The sequence below is a fragment of the Mesoplodon mirus genome (genome assembly GCF_964341445.2).
Source record: "Mesoplodon mirus genome assembly, chromosome: 11".
NCBI lineage: Eukaryota > Metazoa > Chordata > Mammalia > Artiodactyla > Ziphiidae > Mesoplodon > Mesoplodon mirus.
This window is the reverse complement of record NC_138987.1, coordinates 97053515-97075366: the sequence shown is the minus strand read 5'-3', so window position 1 is coordinate 97075366 and position 21852 is coordinate 97053515. Positions and strand designations below refer to the sequence as shown.

General features: G+C 51.8%; 2 protein-coding genes across 2 annotated transcripts in view; one reads left to right on the top strand and one right to left on the bottom strand.

Annotated features, from left to right (window-relative positions):
• Positions 1–7423, bottom strand: part of VWF (von Willebrand factor) — a 195967-nt gene extending 188544 nt beyond the window's left edge. The window contains exon 1 of the mRNA XM_082636932.1: positions 7069–7423. The gene's annotated coding sequence lies outside the window, so the exon portion shown is untranslated. The remainder of the gene's footprint in view (positions 1–7068) is intronic.
• Positions 7424–7590: 167 nt separating this feature from the next.
• The window catches only part of CD9 (CD9 molecule), a 35525-nt gene continuing 21263 nt past the window's right edge, over positions 7591–21852 (top strand). Inside the window, exon 1 of the mRNA XM_082635577.1 lies at positions 7591–7795. Coding sequence (XP_082491703.1) covers positions 7730–7795 — 66 coding nt within the window. The 5' untranslated portion in view covers positions 7591–7729. The remainder of the gene's footprint in view (positions 7796–21852) is intronic.

Below are 21852 nucleotides of genomic sequence, written 5' to 3'. Positions count from 1 at the left end.
CACACATACTAAGAAAATTCTTTCCTCTGTGAGAAGGTGATAAGTGTGATGGCAAACAATTTAGCAGTAAGTGGAGCCCGAGGGGTTTTCGAGCAGGAAAAATGAGCGAAGCAAAGCTTTAGGGGTTACGACAAAAAGATGATATTAAATATTAGTTACTGGGGCTTCCCTGGTGGCGCAGTGGTTGAGAATCTGCTTGCCGATGCAGGGGACACGGGTTCGAGCCCTGGTTCTGGGAAGATCCCACATGCCGCGGAGCAACTGGGCCTGTGAGCCACAACTACTGAGCCTGCGCGTCTGGAGCCTGTGCTCCGCAACAAGAGAGGCCTCGACAGTGAGAGGCCCGCGCACCGCGATGAAGAGTGGCCCCTGCTCGCCGTAACTAGAGAAAGCCCTCGCACAAAAATGAAGACCCAACGCGCCAAAAATAAATTAATTAATTAATTAAAAAAATATTAGTTACTTACAACTCTTCGTCACCCCCCACCCAATCTCCTAAAGTGGACAGATCCTGAGAAACATGATTTGTTTTGCTGAGCTGGGGTAGTGGGAAGTGGAGGATGCAGACTGGAAGTGCCGAGTGACAGCTACGTTGCTCCCCGTGAAGCGGAGGGCAGGGGCCAGAGGCTGGCAGGGGCTGGGCAGGGGTGCAGGAGACCAGGCAGGCATGGCTGCACAGAATGGAAGTTTGAAGAAAGATCCAAAAAGCATTTTGAGAATGGTGTTCTCTGGCATGCAAGCTGTCACCCCTCATTCAGTTCTCCGTGAAATCTTCATAAACTCCATACTCCGCGTGGGTGGTCTCCACATGGACTACGCGTGTGTTCAACACACTGAAAAGAAGTTATGGTGGGAGGAGGGCGGCCCACGGCAGCCCAAGCCCAGTGACAGGGCAAGGCAGTGGGTCCAGTGATGTGTGCAGACTGGATGAGTGAATGACAGGAAAGCGGGTAGGAGGATGGGGCAGTTGTTTGGACTGAGGAAGGGCTTCGAGGACATGGCCCCACCTTGGGTGGAGCGTGAGGAAGGAAAGCTGAGCCATCAACACGGAGCTGGACTCAGAAGCCCTGAGGTCTGCTCTTTTCTCTAAATCCCTCTCTCTTGGGTGGGGAGGGATAAATTAGGAGATTGGGATTAGCATATACTCACTACTATATATAAAACAGATCACCAACAAGGATCTACTATCAAACACAGGGAACTCTACTCAATATTTTGTGATAACCTACATGGGAAACTAACACAACATTGTAAATCAACTATATTTCAATTAAAAAATAAACAAATAAATAAATAAACTTCCTCGAAAAAGATAAAAAATTTTAAAAAGACACCAACAATCCAATAAAACCCTGTCATTTGAACAGAGAAAAAAATAAGAAACAAAATAAATCGCTCTCTCCTGCCTTAGGCTCGCTTCTTCATTTTTAAATTGGACAGCCTCGGTGGCACCTCCTACCAGTGACAGGAACAGTGTGGGCCCAGCAGGGGCAGAGGAATCCCAGGTGAGAGGAGGGGTCAGGGCTGACTGCAGGGTGTGGGCAAGGAGAAGGGCAGGCGGCCTCTTGTGCAGGGAGGCCCTCGGAGATTACGAAGTCTGATCTTGATGTTTATTTCGACATGTCTATGAGTATACTATTGATTCTGTGACAAATTACCACAAATTTAATGGCTTAAAATAAGCACACGTGACTTTACCATTCTGCATGTCAGAAGCCCAAAAACGAGTTGGCAGGATGACATCTGCTCCCTCTGGCAGCCCTAGGGGAGAATCTGCTTCCTTGCCGTTTCCAGCCTCTGGAGCTGCCTGCATTCCTTGGCTTGCGGCCCTGCGTCCTTCCCATCTCGGCCTCCACCTCCACGTCTCCCTCTCTGGCTCTGACGCTCCTGCCTCTTCTTCTAAGGACTCGTGGGATTACACTGGGCCCGTGAGTACAGGCCACGATAGCCTCCCCATCTCAAGATCGTAACGTAGTCACACGTGCAAAATCCCTTTTGCCCTGGAAGGTAGTATCTTCACGGATTTGGGGGGTTAGGATGTGGGCATATTTGCGGGGACATTAGGGTTAGGGAAATGCTCTACAGGCCCTCAGATATCACGATGAATTTAAAGAAAATTTCAAAGGAAAGACGGTGGGAGGAACAAGGGGGGATGCACGTCCAGGGAAAGAGGGGAGCACAGGACAGAGGAGCCATGCCTGAGGCAGACCCACTCCCTGGCAGTTTTTTCACAAGTTTGCAGAGGGCTGCTATGGGCCGGCAAGGGACTGGACGCTTGGAGAACACAGAAACTAACCAATCGCACGTGTATTTAGAGGAGCTCGCCTCCAAAACGTGTACACAGGAGAGATTACGATGAAGGCCAATGAGTCACACAGGAAAGATCCAAACAAGGTAATCCACGGAGGAAAAGACCGAGTGTTCAAGGCTTCACGGAGTGGTGACATTTGAGCTTAGTAAGAGGCGCAGCAAAGACGTTTCTAGAAGGGAAGGGAGTGAACCAAGATGGTGCAACCCAGGGACAGCAAGGGAGAGGTGTCTAGAAAGAAGGGCTGGTCAGCAGGGTCATGGCAAGGAGAAATGGCCACCAGTGTGGCAGCTGGGAGGCCTCAGTGGCCCATGAGAGTGGGTTCTCCAGCCGCCTCCCATAGCGGGAAGCAAGAACGGTCCCAGGCAGACGGGTGTGGCCAGTCCTCAGCTCCCCAGCCCTGTGTTCAAATCTTACCACCAGGTGGGGCACAAGAGCCAAAGTGAACCCTCAGCCAGAGCAGGGGTTTTTCCACAAACAGGATGTCCTGAGGGAAGGTAGGAAAAGTTTTCCCACTCCATCACCACAGAGCCTGGAAGGCCTCACTGCCTTCATGTGACCTCTGACTCAGGGGCTTACCCAGATTTTCCCCTTCCAGTTAAAGCAAACCATATTTTTTCCATTGCTCCCTTTCTTGGTTGCCTGTAGGACTCAACGCCTCTAACAAACACACTTTGGGGCGGAGGCTCAGGGCACCACACAATAGAGGGGACCTGACATCTCCTAATTCAAAATGTCACTGTACAGGCCCAGACAGAGGAGGTGGCTCGTCCAAAATAAACCAAAGGGTGGGATCAAGAACAGAATTCAGATCTCCTCACTCACATTCTCAGGACTCCTTGATTGTACGTAATTTGATGTTTCACCGTAGCCCTCTCCCACCAACGGTTTCTTGAGGGTAAATAATAACAGTGACAGTCACAGTAGCCAACATTCCCTGGGCACTCCAGTGGCAGGTGGATGACCTCAGCCAGGGCTCACAATTACCCTTGGGAGGAGTTTCTGTTATAAGCTTCAATGTTTGCTCAACGCCTCCCATCTGGGCTTGTGAATGAGGAGGTGGGGTGGGGAGAGGAGAGGAGAATATAAAAAAGATAAAATCCTTTCTCTCCTTAGACCTGTTCTCCCAAGGCGGGTGGACTGTGGCTGAGAACAGCACCGTGAGACCTCGTCTGGCTTCCGGCCTCAGCACCCCACACCCTGCTGGACCCCAACCACCCTTGGCCACGGTGGGTCAGGGGCAGTGACCTGGCAAAGAGCACCAAAACTCCTCTGCCCGTGGCCACCACTGGCAACATTTAGGGAACTTTGTTTCCACTGCTGCTCCTTCCCAGTCCTCCTTCTTTCCCTGTCTCACCCACTATGGTGGTTTCCCCAGCAGCTGCCTGTGGTTTTGTGCCTGTGCCTTTCCACATGCTTCCCTCTGCCTGGAGTTTCCTCCCCAGCCTTGTCTGCTGGCCCGCCTTCCAAAGTCAGCGGCGGTGTCCCCCTCGCTGGAAGCCTCTCCCGGCTCTCCGGCAGACCTGGGTACACACCCCAGCCCCTGCTATTTCCTAGGCCACATCTCCCCGTTAGCACGAGTTCGTGTGCCTGACGCACCGTGAGGCCAAACATACCAAAACGTCGGCGCTTGGAGCACAGGAAGGTTTATCAGGGCAGGGCCATGCAAGGGGACGGGTGGCTCATGCCCTAAAAAAACCCCAAGCTCCAGAAAGGATTTCGAAGGGGTTCAGCAAAGCTTTTTTAAAAGCCAGGCAAGGGACAAGGGTCGCAGGGTCTGTGATCAGCTCGTGCACAGTTCTCTGATTGGCTGATGGTGAGGTAACAGGGCGGGGGTCACAGGGGGTCACATGACCAATCCTTAGGCTCCAGGAGGCCTGGGGCTATGTGTTCAGGTCATCAAGTAGTTAACATCTTCCCTTTGGTGGGGGGTTTTAGCATCTGTAAAACAACTCAGGAAATGTGCATCAAATACTATTACCGTAGGTACTTAAGAGACTAGCTAAAGCAGAGGATATGGGGGAGGCCTGTCCCAGGAAGGCCCCACAGGGTCCTGCTGGGTTACACCACAAGCAAAGACCGCAGGGGCTTATACTGGCCTGGCCTGCACTGAGATTTTTCCAGGTGAGATAGAGGGCGTGTCGTCTTAGCATCGGGTATGTACAGGACACAGAGCAGGCTCTCCAGAAACGCTGCAAGAAGAAATGAATGAAATCCTCCTGGGCTCCAGCTGGCCTGGCTCTGATCTTGCCCTCGCTGCCCCGTCTCCTGGTCTGCCCCCCTCTCTCCAGCCTCCACCCCGTTGCCCCACCCCTTGGTCTCTCACCTGAACTACTCCACAGCCTCCTAACGTACCTCCACGGGTCCCCGGCTCACCTTCATCTCCTGCTGCCCCCCTCCCCAATTGCAGGTGCCCTGATACACCTCACCTTTCAGTCTAACCCCCCAAAGCTCTGAGCCAAGGCCTGGAGATAAGAGACAATGGTCCTTGTCCTCAAGGAGCCTCCTGCCTGCTCCTCCTCTCAACCCCCAACCGCCCCCTGCCACCAGCCACCCAACTACCTAAAGCACAGGTTCCCTGCTTATAAACACTTCAGTGACCCCTCACCCCTGCGTGCAGAGTCCAGGACCATGAGGCACCTCTAGTTACATCCCCACCTACACCTCCCCACACGCCTCCCCCAACTGTGAGCTCCAGCCCAGACCCCAGACGGCCCCAGCCCCAGCTTTGCTTGATTCTCCCATGATTGCAACCACTTTTCCTGGGGTTCTGAAGCATGCTTCCCAATTTGGGTCAAAGGCCCCTCCTTTAAGCCCCCCTGGCCTTTAAGCCTCTCTCCTTGACCTCCTGTAACACGCTCATCCCCCTCCTGCCCTAAGGACATACCCTCGTAACAGGATACTGAAGTGTTTTCCAACGAATGCATCAATGAGACAGATCTAACAACGATCATAAACAGAGCAAAATATGTACTTTAAAGTAGTAACGCAGGCTGTTTCTGATGAGTGTTATTTTGAGTTACTTTTTTTTTTTCCTTATTGGTATTTTCTGATGTTTCGGTAATTGAGCAGGTTTTGTTTTTGTAATTAAAAAAACCACCAAAGGAAACTTCATTTTGAAAAAAATACGAAAGGGTTTTGGGATTTCAAAAGTAGGGGGAATCTCCTCATCCTCTGGTGAGAAAGAGGAAAGGAATGTTTAAGGGGCCATAGAATTTCTACAAGTGAAGATGGGAAGGCAGGCCAGCCAGAGGGCACACACCACATGCCAGGTGCAGACCTGGGGTGCTGGGGAGGGCAGAGTGTCCCCTACAGATGCAAGATGAGGAATTTTAACTTATCTCATTGAATGTGGGGAGCTGCAGAAAGAATTTTTTTCTTCCAGTTTTACTGAGCTAGAATTGACCTACAGCACTCTATAAATTTAAGGTGTACGACATAGTGATTTGACTCACATACATCATGAAATGATTACCACAGTGGGTTTAGTGAATATCCACATCTCATACACATAAAGAAATAGAAAAATATTTATATTTTCTCCTTGTGATGAGAGCTCAGGATTTATTCTCTTAACAATTTTCCTTTACAACTTGCAGCAGTGTTAATCATGTATTATACTGTACATTACATCCCTAGTACTTATTTACCTTATAATGGGAAGTTTGTCCCTTTTGACTACTTTCATCCAATTCCCCTTCCCCTCCCCTCCACACCTCTGGTAACCACAAGCCTGATCTCTTTTTCTTTTGTTTGCTTGTTTTTGAAGTATAATTGACCTACAACACTGTGTTAGTTCATGATCCATAACACAGTGATTCGATATTTCTGTACATTTCAAAATGATCACCACAAGTCTAGTTACCATCCATCACCATACGAAGATATTACATAATTATGGACTATATTCCCCACACTGTACATTTCATTGCCATGACTCATTTATTCTGTAAGTAAAAGTTTGTACCTCTTAAATCTCCCTCACCTAATTCTCTCCTACCCCTACCCCCTTCCCTGTGGCAACCACCTGTTTGTTCTCTGTGTCTATGACTCTGTTTCTGTTTAGTTGTATTTGTCTATTTTTTAGATTCCACATGTAAGTGAAATCATACAGTACCTGGCTTTCTCTCTCTGATTTATTTCACTTCACATAATACCCTCTAGGTCCATCCATGTTGCTGCCAAGTGGCAAGATTTCATTCTTTTTTATGGCTGAGTAATATTCCATTGTGTGTATATACATTTTCTTTATCCCTTCATCTATTGATGGACACTTATGCTGTTTCCGTATCTTGGCTACTGTAAATAATGTTGCAATGAACACAGGGGTGCCAATGTATTTTCAAGTAGTGCTTTCATTTTCTTTGGATAAATACCCAGGAGTGGAATTGCTGGGTAGTTCCCTTTTTAATTTTTTTAAGGAAACTCCATACTGCTTTCCATGCACCAATTTACATTCCCCCCAACAGTGTAGGAGGGTTCCCTTTTCTCCACATCCTCGCCAACGTTTATCATTTGCGGGACTTTTTTGAGCGGGGGAGAAACACCCTAAGCACTCTGGCACTGGACCATCAAAGAGGTAGCAGTGGGCAGAGTCAAAGGGCAAGAGGGCGGGTGATGGGCAGTAGAGGCAAGAACAGAAGCCAGGCTACAGCCTTTGTCTTCTCCTCTGGGCCACCTGAACCTCAAGTTCAGGAAGCACTCCCGGGCTGCCCGGCCCTCAGACATATTACTATTCAGTGATGGTATCTGAGACTTACTCCCATAAGCCTCCGACCGATCTTCCCACCTGGACGACGAGCTTCTAATTCCTCCTGCTCCGCATGATGTGCCGAGTTAACAGTGTGTTTCACGAGTGAAGGTTGGCAAGGAGCCGCCCCAGGGAGACATAAGGCCAGGCAGCTTCTCTTTAAATCGAGGCCAAAGCAAGAAGAGCCCTCATTCTGCGGGCAGCCGGCCTTGGGTTAAGGGACCTCGGCCCCGACCACCGGGGAAGGTCTCCCAAAGTAGAGGGCTCGGGAAGGGCGGAAACCAGGCGACAGCCGGAAGGGCGAGGCCTCCACTTACTCTGGGACGAAAGCAGACGAACATGACCGACTGGAAAGACCCCAGGACTGTTGGGAGGAAACATGGAGGATGGCGGGAAGTCAAGGCCGGCTGACTCGGTGGGAAGGGCCGAGCCAGAGGCGGGAGGGGCCGCGGCCACCGGGGCGGGGCGGGGCGGGGCAGGTGGGGCGGGGGCGGGGCCCGGCACATGCGCACCGCGGCGGCGCGCGCCCGAGGAGTGGCACTTTTTAAAAGTGCAGCCCTGAGGCCAACCCGCAGCCGCCAGCACCTCGGTCCGAAGCCTGTTCCCGCCCGTCCCGGCCTCAAGCAACCCCGTCCCACACCAGTCCGGCCCAGGCCAGTCCAGCGCGCACCATGCCGGTCAAAGGAGGCACCAAGTGCATCAAATATCTGCTGTTCGGATTTAACTTCATCTTCTGGGTGAGTGAGCGCGACTGCCGCGCGCTCCTCTCCGGGGCCACCTGTCCGTCCCGGGCACCCGGTCCGCGGTCGGGGTTGCCGGTCACCGGCATCGCCTGCGCAGGGGAAGACTCCTGGCGGGAGGAGAGGGCGCTGCGGCCGCCAGCTGGCTCCTCGGCGGGGGCCGAGACGGGCTGGGAGGGCGCGTTGGTCCTGGGCTGGTCCGAAGCGGGGCGGGCAGGGGGCGCGGGGCCCTAGTGAGCCGGGGCGGGGTGGTTTGCTCCCACCCCGATCCCCTCCGAGTGCAGGAGGGAGAAACGGAGCACCCCCTCTGCTGGGGACTCAAGGCCCTGCCCGAGGGGGACTGTGGCGGGCAGTGCAGCTCGTGACCCGGGTGTGGTCCCCCCCGAGTGGCCGAGGCCGCGGGGAGGGGAGGATGCGGACCCTCCAAGGGACTAAGGGGGCGCCGGAGGAGCTCAGTGAAGGTCTGTTGGCACCTTTACGCCGGAGAGCAAGGGGCGCGCCGGTCGCGGGTGTCAGCGTCCCGGGCCCCGTCCCTGAATGAGCGTCGGGATCCCTCCTCCACCCACGAGGAGGAAACTTCAGGCCCCCATGCTCTCAGACTGATTCTGAGCCGGCGTGAGAAAGTCCGAGCTCCCTCGAAACTACCTGAAAGACTAGCTTGTCTTGATTTTTTTTTTTTTCCCCCGAAGAGCGATAAGTATCTGAGCTGGAGAGAACTCCGGGAGAGTTAGGGAGGGGTGGGGCAGATGCCTTTCGGCGCCCTCAGTAGGATGAGTCCTGTGTTTCTCCATTTCCGGGAGAGATCAGGTGCCGGCCTCACCCCCTTCCCCGCCAGCCCACCCAGCAGCCGGGCGGGGCCACAGGGAGTGGACTGTCACCTGGGGAGGACGCAGGCCGGGGAGCTCCAGGACTCCCGCTGCCGGCCACTCTCAACCTGTCTGCAAATGGGAAGGCTAAGGCCGGCAGCAGGGAAGGCCAGTGGCCCCTCCGCACCTCTCCTTGAGGGATTAAGGGGCCACCCAAAGAAAGAAGCAAAGAATAGGGGACTTTGATGTCCTGGTTCACGGGCCACACACATCCCCTGCTCACAGGTGGACAGTATTTGCCCCTTTGCAGTCAGGAAAGCATTTGGAAAGGCAGGCCCTGTGCCACTCTCGATAGAGATGGCTGTAGAAGCAGGGGCGAGCCGCCAGAGGCTTGTAATAAAAATGTGCTTATTTCCTTGGAGCTGCTTCCCCATGAACCCCAGGGAAAAATCTCCTGAGATTTAATCCTCTCTCTGGAGCTGACGGGGTATGAGATTGACCTGCCCTTGCAAGACTCATCACACCCAACACCTGCTCTAGTGAGGACAGTGCATAGGTGTGCCCTGCCCAGCCCATGGCCTGCTCTAGGGAGACCCTCCTGTGGTGGGCACCCCCTCCTCCCGGGTGTCCCTGCCAGCCAGCTAGCTGCCAGCCTTGGCTCACCCCTCCCCAACTCCGGCTCTAGGAAACAACGCCAAAGGCTGACTAGCCCTGCCCCACCCAGCCCTTGTCCTTTAAGGAGTTTTCCTCTCCCTCCTCCCTAGCACGTCTCTCCCCTGCCAGTCTCCTGGTTACTCCTCAGCTATCTGCCTAGGCTGTGTGAGGGTTTGGGGCGTGGGGACCCACGGACTCCCAGGGTCCCTCCATACCCCCCACCCCATGGCACCTGCAGGAGCCTGGCGGGAGGCTCCCAGGCCACTCAGATATCTGCTCGGCCTCTCACTGACTCCAGCCTGCCACCCCACTGTATCCAGACCTGCCCCTGCCTGGGCTAGGTGCTGCTGATGGGCTGTGTCATCTGAAACAGAAATGACTCATTCTGGGAACGGCTGGGTATAGAATTAGAAATCACTTTTGAGGTCATTCAGTCCAGCCTGTTCTTCACAGCGAGGAAGCGGGAGCCAGAGAGGGGCTGACCTGCCCAGCGTCACAGGAACCCAGCCAATATCCCAACCCCTAGGTCCCTTAAGTCCTGTCCTCTTCCGTCTCCATCACAAAACCAACAAGGGGAGCTGGTAACAGGTGGTGTATGGGGGTCAGCAGTAGCTTCATGTCTCTGAATCGGTTATTGTTCAGTCGTCCTGTATTCAGGTCCCTGTAGAGATGAAGCCCTCATCTCCCTCCTAGGAGGTGTTGGAATAAAGGAACACCATGATCCCCTCGTGCAGCATGTTACTGCAAAGTCCTTTTCCAAATCTCATTGTATAGCCAGAGCAGGTAGCATTATCCCCATTTTACTGATGACCAGGAAACTAGTCCCCAGAGAGGTTCCACGACTCAGCCAGGGTCATGTGGCAGGACAGCATCAGAGGTGAGTTTGAAGGCGGGTCTGGTTGGCTCCAAGTTCAGCACGCTTTCCACCACCTACTGCTGTACCCAGCTGAGTGGGAATGAAAGGAGGGTGGCAACAAGCTCTCAAAAAATAACTTTTAAGAGAAGCTATGACCTGAGGGAACTGCTTGCTTGGATTGTTATGACGTCATCGCTTCCCTTTCTCTCTTGAGACCAGGAATTTATAAACTTGGTGTTTGGGACCTGATGTGGGCCTTGAAGAGGAGGAGTTGGGAGGCTAGGGGCCACCAGTACCGCATGGACAGAGGATGCTGAGGGGTGGTCCAGCAGGGACCCCGAGACGAGAAGCCCACCTCAGTGGCAGTGGGGTGATTGGGGCGGGGGAGGGGAGCGGTGTACCTCTTCCCTGGCCCCCGGTCTCATCCCTGTGGGACCCTCAGTGACAGCAGAGCCTGCGCTGCCTGCCCTCCCCAAGTAGGGTCTCTGGTGCCCGCGGCTAAGCCAGCAGTCAGGCTGTTCTTCCAGTGCCTCCAGGACCCTAACTTCCCAGCTCTGTTTCAGTTGTTTCTGGGTTTCCTTCAGACCTCTTTGCCTACCCACCCTCCAAAAAATTTCGATGGGGAAACATTTTACAGTGCCAAAGGGGCAGCCTCCGCCGTACAGTGGGGAACCGGGGCTGGTCCAGGCCAGGGGCAAGGCCTTAACATTCTACCCACCTCCTCACCCCTTTGTTCCCTGCCTCTCACCCCGTCTCCTCCCTCACTGATGGGAATAGCAGGGAATTTCTCTTTCCCAAGAAATGGTGTCTCGCGGGCCTAAGGCAGGCTTCACGGAAACATGGACAGAGGCCTGGACCAGAGTTCAGGGACCTGGGTGTTCGTCCAGCTCTGCCCCCAGCTCACTTTGAGCAGGTCACTTTTGAATTCCAGACCTCAGTTTCCTCATCTGTAAAACCAGTGGGTTGGAGCAAATGGTCCAGAAAGGTCCCTTCAGTAGCTCAGTCTATGAAACCAGCCCCACCCCCAGGGCCTACAGCAGAGGACATTCCCACACAACCCAAAATAGGAGTCAGGAAATGGAAGTGTGCAGTGGGTACCCAGGCTTGACCCAGCGTGGCTTCATTTCATTCAGAGGCCTCTTGACGTCTGGGGCCTGAGTCGTGCCTCTCTTTCCTGGTAACCCCAAGTTCCCTCCACTCCCACTGGGTGGGGTCTCTCTGTCTGGGGGGGTTCTCTGTTTTGGTCGCCCTCAGCCTTTTGTGGCGGTGCTGCCTAGTGGTCAGAGTGGCTCTGGGTTGGATTTGCCCGTCATCGTGTGGAGCTGGTGCCTACCCCCTGGGGTTGCTGTGGGTTACATGAGCACATGCGTGTGATGCACTTAGCCCAGGAGCCTAGTCCTGGATGAGGAGTAAACTTCCAGCCGTAGCTTTTGTCATCCCTGTGTGGAAAGGGGGTTGAGGAGGTGGGGAGGGTGGGAGCAATGGCCTGAGGAAGTGTGCAAGTTGAAACCGGAGAGGGGTAGCCAGGTGCACACCCCACGTCCACACACGTCCCCCCTTCTTCTTCTCGTCCTGCATCACTGCCAGCCTCGTTCCTCCACACACCTCTGCGAGTCCCACCTCAGGACCCTGACTCCATTTCATGTGTGGCCGCAAGTCTGGCTGTGGGGCAGCCCCACTTCTGAAAATAAAACTGCGTGCGGAGAAATCCGGAATGCGGGGTCCGGGCGGGGGATGGGCGAGCGGGATGGCACTGGCAGAAGCCCCTCCCACCCAACCTGCTGCTTCACCCAGAAGCTGTTTGCCTTCAGTGCTGGACTGAGCAAGCAGCTGGGGCTCTTGCGTGAAATGGCTTCCACCTTTGGCACCCAGACAGCCCGAGCCCTGCTGTGTTTGCACAGAGGCTGGCAGGTTTGGGGAGGCCAGGTGTCTGCATCTGCTCAGGAAAATAAGACTTCTCCCTGCCCGGACTCCTGAGGCTTTCCCCCCACTTTGCCCCGCGATGGTTGTCAACAACAGATTGGACTCCTGATTTGGGGGATAGGGAGGATTCCTCTACACGCGCGCACGCACACATGCGCGCACGCACACTCACCTGGCACCATTCCAGACCTTACCCTCTTGTGCTCAAGGAAGCAGCTGCCCGTTCAGACCTGAGTTTGGAACTGCTTTGTAGAAGCCCTTTGGAACACTTACTCTGCTAAACGAGTCTTCTGCGACTTCAGACCTCACACATCACCATTCTCACATCTTCCTTTCGTGTCAGATGCAGATCTTCACTCTTAACACACAGAGCTATGTGTCCATGTTCGATTTGTCTGTTTTCCTGTTCGATTCCATTTTACAAGGTGGCACGGTTTTGGGGATTGGTTGCACAGTCTGGGACTTAATAATACGCCTGGGACTTAACAAAAGCACTTTTTCTGCCCAAGAGCACAAGCCTTGACCCTCTTTCTTGGGTGTGTCTGGCTGTGAGGGTGAGGGACCCGACGTCACGGGTTACCGTGGCTTCTGTGGTCCTGTTGCCTTGTTGGTGGCTGCATGTTCTGGAGAGTCTGGGGAAAGGAGCATGGAGAAAAAGTTTCAGGAAGCTGCATGTTTTTGTGCCGTGTTCCTGCCTCCCCCCGGGGGCGGGGGCAGGGGAACTTTATTTGGAGCCGCCTCAGGTCTTTTCAACCAAAGACTTGCAGAAACCGTCTTTCCCTCTTACTTACAGAAGAGCAATGACTAAAGGGTTTGGGGGTTTGAAAATCTGGGGAAGAGCCTGTCGAACCCAGGTTCACCCAGAGATAATCATTTGCAACTGAGGGAATTAAGGAGACCAAAAGCGCTAATCTAAACAATATATTTTTTTAAATTTATGTTTTTAAAGTCTGACTGCAGATCACTTGCCTGTTTCATTCCGTGGAAAAAGTAATGCTGGTCCAGGGACGTTTGCATTTTCCGTCAAGTGATGGCAGGCAGCTGTGGAAAGCAGCGTCCTGTCTCCAGATGAGATAATTTTATTTTAATTACATCCATCCAGTAATTCCTCCCCTCCACCAAAGAAATACTTAGTTCTGGATAGTCTTTTGTTTGTTTGTTTGTTTTTAATAAATTTTTTATTTATTATTTACTTATTTTGGGCTGCGTTGGGTCTTCGTTGCTGCGCGGGCTTTTCTCTAGTTGCGGCGAGCAGGGGCTACTCTTTGTTGCAGTGCATGGGCTTCTCATCGCGGTGGCTTCTCCTGTTGTGGAGCACGGGCTCTAGGCACACGGGCTTCAGTAGTTGTGGCACGCGGGCTCAGTAGTTGTGGCTCGCAGGCTCTAGAGCGCAGGCTCAGTAGTTGTGGCGCATGGGCTTAGTTGCCCCACGGCATGTGGGATCCTCCTGGACCAGAGTTCGAACCCATGTCCCCTGCATTGGCAGGAGGATTCCCAGCCACTGCGCCACCAGGGAAGTCCCTGGATAGATAGCCCTTAAGTACTACTTGCTGTCATCCTCGACTGGCATGTCCGAACGTTTTGGGGGAATCCCATGAAAACAATGGGACCTGCCTCCAGAAACACACAGTCCACGTTTTTTTTGCTTTTTTCTCGAGACCCATGAACCTCCCTATATCAAACACCGCATATTGGTTTCCAGGCAACCCTGCTCTGTCCGGAATCCCACGTTTCTGCCATGAGGTGTGGGTTGCCTCACTGCTCTCCAAGACTGCGCAGGGGAGCTGGGGGGACTTTGAGGAAGGCATTAGAGAGCCCCTAAGTTCCCCGAGGATCAAGGGCAGCCCTGACTGGAGCTCTGGCCTCCCCACCCAGCCTTGCTCCGACTGTCAGCTTAATCCTCGCCCAAGGAGTGGCTTGGACTCGAGAGTAATTCAAGGCGTGTTCTGTATTCCTAGTCCTGGAGCTTGGGCGATTTGTCTTTGCTGGGAAAGAGCAGGGTCCTGTCTTTCCCACAAATGGAAACTAGAAGGCTCGGCTGGCCTTCTCTGGCCTTGCCCCTGAGGACTTTGGAAAGGGAGATGCGTCTCCCGGGGGTCTCTGGAGACGGAGACCTCTGAGTTGTGATGTACAGCCTGGCTACGTAGCAGGGAGGACGAAGCCCGCTGACTTGGAGGAGAGGGGCCAGATCTGTTTGATCCCAGGGAAGATCCCTGAGTAGAGAGGTGTGTGGACTGTGGACGTGGAGAAAGTCAGTTAGTCCTTTTGCCCAATCCTCTTGCCAAGCACTGTGCAAGGGAGCAGAAACAGTGTCCCTGGCTATGTTAGGGAAGTCACCCTCCACAGCCTACCTGCTACACTCTCAGGGTCCCAGTATTCACCTCTCTCAGACCCAGGCAGATGGGGGCCATGACTCCTACCAAGCCCCTGCCTCCAAACTGCTTAGAGGAGGCCCCTTTTCCTCACCGTCTGAGCTGCATGTCAGTGTCCAAGGGCAGAAACAACACCACACGTGGATCATAGGAGAAAATCCTTGACTGGGGGTTAAAAATATAATAAAGTAAATTAGACCGTTTTAGTGAATTCAAAACACATTTCTATAGCATTTTAGTTTTAACTTATCTTTAAACTTACACGGATTGAATCAGTAGCAAATGATAAGGTTGATTTATTAAAGCTTTAAATGAAAGATCAGCAAAATCATACATAGTTGCGAATTCATTGCTTTTCAATTGAATAGAAGTTTGGTGTGTGTGTGTGTTTTAATTTTATTGAAGTATAGTTGATTTACAATGTTGTGTTTAATTTCTGCTCTACAGCATGTATGTGTTTTAATTGAAGTATGATTGACATACAACATTCCTTTAGTTTCCAGTGTACAATGTAATGATTTGACATTCATACACGTTGCAAAATGATTGCCAGAGTAAGTCTACTTACCATCTGTCACCATACAAAGTTACAGAATTTTTTTTTCTTGAGATGAGAGCAGCTTTCAAATTTGCAAAACAATATCACTGACTATAGTTACCTTGCTGTATATCACATCCCCTTGACTTATTTTATAACTGAAAATTTGTACCTCTGGATCCCCTTCGCCCATTTCACCCACCTCCCCAGCCTTCCTTCCCTCAGGCAACCACCAATCTGTTCTCTGTGTCTGTGGGTTTGGTTTGGTTTGGTTTGTGCATTTGTTTTGTTTTCCAGATTTCATTTAGCATAATACCCTCCAGGTCCATCCATGTTGTCACAAATGGTGTGATTTCTTTCTTTTTTATGGCTGAGTAATATTCCATTGTATATATGTACCACATCTTCTTTATACATTTATCTATGGATGGACACTTAGGTTGTTTCCATGTCTTGACTATTGTAAATAGTGCTGCAGTGAACATAGGGGTGCATGTGTCTTTTCGAATTAGTGTTTTCATGTTCTTTGGATATGTAACCAGAAGTGAAATTGCTGCATCATGTGGTAGTTCTATTTTTAATCTTTTGAGAAACCGCCATACTCTTCCATACTGGGTGCACAAATTTCCATTTCCACCAAGACTGCACAAGGTTCCCTTTCTCCACATCATCATCAACACTTGTTATTTGTTGTCCTTTGGATAATAGCCATTGTGACAGGTATAACATGATATTTGATTGTGGTTTTCATTTGCATTTCCCTGATGTGTAGTGATGTTGAGCATCTTTTCATGTGCCTGTTGGCCATCTTTATGTCTTCTTTGGGAGTTTAGTTTAAAAGATAGTTTGCTATAGACTGTTTGCACCTCTCCAAATTCATGTGTTAAATCCTGAAGTCCAATGCAATTTTATTTGGAGGCAGGGCTGTTGGGGGTGATTAGGTCATGAGGATGGGGCCCTCATGAATGGAATTAGTGCCCTTATAAGAAGAGGCGGGACTTCTCTGGTGACACAGTGGTTAAGAATCCACCTCCCAATGCAGGGTACACAGGTTCGAGCCCTGGTCCGGGAAGATCCTACATGCCGTGGAGCAACTAAGCCCATGCGCCACAACTACTGAGCCTGAGCTCTAGAGCCCACAAGCCACAACTACTGAGCCCATGTGCTGCAAGTACTGAAGGCCACGTGTCACAACTACTGAAGCTCGTGTGCCTAGAGTCCATGTTCTGCAACAAAGGGAAGCCACAGCAATGAGAAGCCTGTGCACCGCAACGAAGAGTAGCCCCCGCTCGCCGCAGCCAGAGGAAGCCTGCGCACAGCAACAAAGACCCAACACAGCCAAAAATAAATAAATAAAATAAATAAATTTATTTTTTCAAAAAAAAGAGGAAGAAGAGGCCCCAGAGTTCCCTTCTCCCTTCAACCATGTGAGATTCTAATGAGAACATAGCCCTCTATGAACCAGGAAGCGAGTCCAAACCAGATGCCAAATCTTCTGGTGCCTTGATCTTGGACTTTTACCCTGTCCACAGTGCTTTGTTACAGCAGCCTTAATGGACTAAGACAAGGTAATTTACAAATCCGAATCAAAAACACCTCTTCCCATCTAGATGAACAATTGCAGTGTACCAGTTTGCATTCACCCCTCACATCCATGCCCCCCTCTGTTGTGTGGGAAGCCACCCTCAGCAGAATGTGTCCTGCAGGGACAGGAAACTCATCCCCTGTAAAGACTCTTCCTCCTGCTCACCCTGATGCACTATAAGCGCGTTCTTGTGATGTGGGGCCATGGATTTCAACCTGTAACTATTATGCTCAAACTTTTTTTTGTTTTTTTAGCCACACTGGGCAGCTTGTGGGATCTTAGTTCCCCGAGCAGGGACCAAACCCGGGCCCCCTGCAATGGAAACACGAAGTCCTAACCACTGGACCACCAGGGAATTCCCTATGCTCAAAAAAAATTTATTTTTAATTTATTTATTTATTTTTGGCTGCGTTGGGTCTTCGTTGCTGCGCGGGGACTACTCTTCGTTGCGGTGCGCAGGCTTCTCATTGCGGTGGTTTCTCTTGTTGTGTGGGCTTCAGTAGTTGTGGCACTCAGGCTCAGTAGTTGTGGCTCACAGGCTCTAGAGCTCAGACTCCGTAATTGTGGTGCACGGGCTTAGTTGCTCCGTGGCATGTGGGATCTTCCTGGACAAGGGCTCGAACCTGTGTCCCCTCCACTGGCAGGCGGATTCTTAGCCACTGCGCCACTGGGGAAGCCCTCCCTATGCTCAAACTTTTTAAAGCCTCCTTTCTACAAGCCTGGGGAAGTCGTCCTACACTCTACTTTCCCCCTCTTCAATCAAATTATAGCCCTGGCTCCCCAAGACAGATAACCCTTAAGAGATCAGAAAACTCATTTCAACTAGAAATTACATTCTCTTCCAGAGCTGGGGAGGGACCCTTAGAATGGGGAGCTGGTGTGATCCTCATGCCTCCCAGGGCCCCATGCCCAGGGCTGTAAGATAGGCCTGCAGTGATGCCCTCTCATTCCCTTTGTCCTCTGCTGGCAGGATGGTGCTGTAAGGAGCGGGCAAAGGCTCTGGGTCCCACCTTCAGGCCATTCCTATAGGGATACAAGGACAGTGGCCAATGGGCAGCTGCAGCGGTGTCTGCACTTGCCAGGCTTGCAGTGGTGACAAAGCTGGGACGAGAAGGGAATGTACCAGCTTACGCTGGAGAGTCTGTTTCCCAGAGCAGGGCTGTGGCCACACTCAATTCTGGCTGGCCAGCAAGAACGTGCCCAGAGCTTTCCAGCCAGAGACCAGCAAGAGGAGTCCCAGGCTCTCTCTCTAGACTCTGTCCATCAGGCTCCCCCAGAGAGACGCCAGACTCCGATGGCACCTACAGGCCAGGTGGCCATGGCAGGTACCTTCCTGTCGTGAGAAGATAGGCCCTCTGCTCTTACACGTGGGCTCTCTTGGGGCCTTTACGGATCGAAGACGCCACTTTTGAAATAGAATCAGCTGTGACCAGGAAGGAGAAAGGATAAAAGTGAAAAATTCTGGCCCTGAAATCAACAAAATGGATCAAAAAGACCTTTGAGCTTAGCAAAATGATTGAGAATTTGGGCTTTGCAGTCAGACTGTTCTGGGTCCAGGCTGTAACTCAGGCACCTCTTTGCCATGTGATCTCAAGAAAAGCTCCTGAACTTCTGTGCCTGAAACTTCTCATCTCGAAAACAGAAGTTAATATTACCTACCTGGTGGGTCTGTTGAGAAAAATTAAATGATTCAAGTGAAGCACTTGGGGTGAGGCAGGGGACACAGCAGACAGTGGAGGGCTTGCTGTTTAATCATTGAGACTAAAATGAAGAGGGGATTGTGGCAGAGGAATAGGGCAAGGGGTATCTCCCACCACCCAGGGCCACGCGAGCAGGTGGTAACAGGTCCCACAGATGGAATGAGAGCTAGCTGGTCCGTGTGGCTAAAGTGTATCAGCAAGAGTGTGTGTGTGTGTGTGTGTGTGTGTGTGTGTGTGTTCACCAGGCATCTTAGTTAGGCATACACAATGGAAAACACAATGGTACTCGGGAATTTAAAGCAAAACAGCCCCAAAACAATCCCCCACATCAGATGATTTTGGTTAAGATCAGAATGCCTACTTTCAGCAGAAAATGGATTTATGGGCTGGCTGACGTCTGCTACACGTCTGGCCAGCAGGCAGTGGAAACTTGAAACTTCTTGTTTAGAAGGAGGTTACCTTGGGCAGAGGCCTCCCTCCCAACCCCTCAGCCCCAAACGACTTAACACTGGCACCTTGTATTAGCTACAACTTTTCTCCTCTTAGGCAGAATGAGGGCTCTGGTTTTCTTTTTTTTCTTTTTTGGCCACGCCGTGAGACATGCAGGATCTTAGTTCCCCGACCAGGGCTGGAACCCGAGCCCCCTGCAGTGGAAGCGCAGAGTCCTAAGCACTGGACCACCAGGGCTCTGGTTTTTAAATGATGCTGGTTTAGTCCTCAGGAGGGAGGATTTCTCAAGTCTTGAACTTGTTCAGACCAGGTCACTGCCTAATTTCCATAAAGGTGTGCTGAGAAGAAGCTTATTACAAGGTCTTTCATCCTCTGCCACACCCCAGAGAGGGGACCAAGCTACCTCCCTTCCACCAGGGATGAGACAGGCAGTCAAGGAACTGACCGCTGCCTGGCACATGCTGTGCATGTGACAGAGGGAGAGAACTGTCAGCTGAGTCACTGCATACCTGCTGTGTGACCTTGGGCAAGTGACTTTACCTCTCTGAGCCTGTTTCGTCATCTCAAGCTGGGATGATCGGAACTACCTCGAAGTGTATAAGGCAGTCCCACCTGCATCCTCAGATTCAGAAGGGGCCACAGGGCCTAACAGAAGGACTCTAGTCTCCCAATATTCCTCTTCTCCCTGGGGAATCTCTCACTGTGTGCTTCCAGGGAATGTCCCCCTGTTAGCAAGCTGAACACAGTTGCCCAAAAGAAGCCAGTAGAGCAAGATGGTGGCACCCACAGGCTGTAGCTATTGAGCCACCACCCCGCGTCCTCCCAGGAGGCCCCCAGGAGCATTAGCATTACCGGAAAGGGAGGCCAAGAGGTCCACAGACAGGCTGAGCCCGTGCTCAGGAACCTGAGGAAAGTTAATTCTTTAGATTTATCCTACAATTTGTATTATTATTATTTTTTTTAATGTTGAATTATCTAGACGGTGGGGTAGGTACCACAATCTTCTCAGTGTTTAAGACACTAAATAGCAGAAGGCTGCCTCCCTGAGGTCCTGGCTTGGGAGAAGGGGGGCGGGGATGGTTGGATTTTGTTTTTGTTGCTGTTGAGACCTCCCCCCCTCAAGGTGCTGCATTGTGTAAAAGAGCAACACAGAGCAGCTGGGTCGTTATGACCCCGGGGGGGTTATTGGGGGAAGGAGGGGTTGAATTGTTGGAAATGTAGATCCCTGGGGGGAGGCAGCCCGTTGGTGACTCTCCTTAGGCCTCACTTTCCTAACGTGGGTAATGAGGGTAATCCTGCAACCTGCATACAATAATACAAAGTCATTGGGAGCAAGAACGGGCTATTTAATGTCAAGTTATTATCGTGGTACCTGGCTCATAGCAAGAGCTCAGCTGTCAGCTCCTGCAACTGTTGTGGAGTTACTATTACTTGAGGAGCTACGGCTCCTTAGAATTTTTCAGAGGTTGCAGTTGTCCTGAGCACTCACATTGGTCCCCATCTTATTGCTTCAGCTCTGCGAAGCCGCATCACTGAGGGCATTGCTCAAAGCTGAAATTGTACCACTAGGCTTCCTCTCTTTCAGAAGGTGAAACAGACGACTTATCTTTTCATCTGTCTACAAAACGCCCATTTCAGAGACTCCCCTGGTTTGGGAAAGGGAGGGAGGGAGGGACCAGTTTGGGGCTTTGCTTGGAGTAGCCCATAAGGGTACCCAATTGACAGGGACCCCTCTTGTGGAATCTGCCCAAGGGGGGCGGCCTCGGCACCTCTCCTTCAACGCTCGCCTCCTGCTTCCCAAAAGGGCTGGATTCCTCTTATGGGGCACTTTTTGACACCTTGAAGCCAGGTCCCAGAGGGGACGGAGCCAGTCACCATTGCTTCTGTGTGGACACCTTGGGAAGCAAAGACAGGAGGATAGAACTGGCCCCGAAGGGTGCATTTCCCCTGGGACCCTCTGCGGGGGGGCTTGAGGCCACCACCTGGCCCAGGCTCACCAGAGGGAGAGGGGGAGGGGAGAGAGAGAGCGGACCCAAAGGATGAGTCCGTGGTCATTCCCTCCCTTGGCCCTGGCCTTGGCTGGCATTGATGCCCTAAATTGGACTCGTCTAGCCAGCAGGCAGGATAAGGTTTAGGTCAGAGCATCCTGCCAAAGTCAAGATGTCCAGACCAGACTCTTGTCACCCCCCCAGAAAATTTCTTGGGGGTTCCCATTCCCGTTCACCAGCTGGCAGGGAAGCAGCACAGGTCTGGGAAGAGTGCGGCTCTGCGCTGTTGGCCATGTCTTTTTGAGCGAGTTGCTTAACCTCTCTGTTTCACCTATAAAATAAGTGTGACGCGCAGATTAAATGAGGTAATATACTTAAATCACCTCCTGCGATGTAGGACATGAGTGAGTGCTCATAATGAGTGACGGCTACTATTATTACATTATTTATTTTCCTTTCCCTGGCCTCTGGAGGAGTTACTAATGGACAGAAAAGCCTGTCACGGTCAAATCAGCAGTAACTCTAGATAAACCTACAAGGTCATTGACCATCAGCCTCTGCATGTGTTCTTTTTTTTTTTTTTTTAATGTTGTTTTCCTAGAATTTGGGGTGATTTGAGGAAGAGTTCACTTCCATACACAACGGCAGCCTGTCCTGGGGAGAACGTAGGCTACTGAAATTGGGGAAGTTTTTGCCAAGAGCGCCCTGCTGCAGGGGCTACCCGAGTCATGTTGGCGTCTGGGGGAGGAGGGTTTACCAGGTGACTCTGTGGCTGGAGGCACGTGGAGAAGCCAAATGCAGGTTCTGACTTGAGCATGTACTGTGACTTCCCACTCAGTGGGTTCAAGAGGGCGTTGTCTAGCCAGTATCTGTCTTTCTCACCTCTGGCTTCCTTCCTGCTTACCTGTCCTGTATCCTCCCCCTTAACTGTCACCATTCAGCAGCCAAGGTGGTCCTCAGCCCCAGTCCCCCTCCCTGGCTTTCCAGTGCCAGCAGGAGCCCTGCGCCCAGGGGAGGCTCACACCCCCACTCCATAGCTTCGTGCCCTTTGGCACTGGCGTTTCAAAAGCTGGTCTCTGGGTTCAGAACCCCCAGAAAGAGCTTTTCCATTCCTCCGATTGTTCAGTGTTTAAATGAAAGCCTTAGAGCAGTGGTTCTGAAACCTGAGTGGGCAGCAGAATC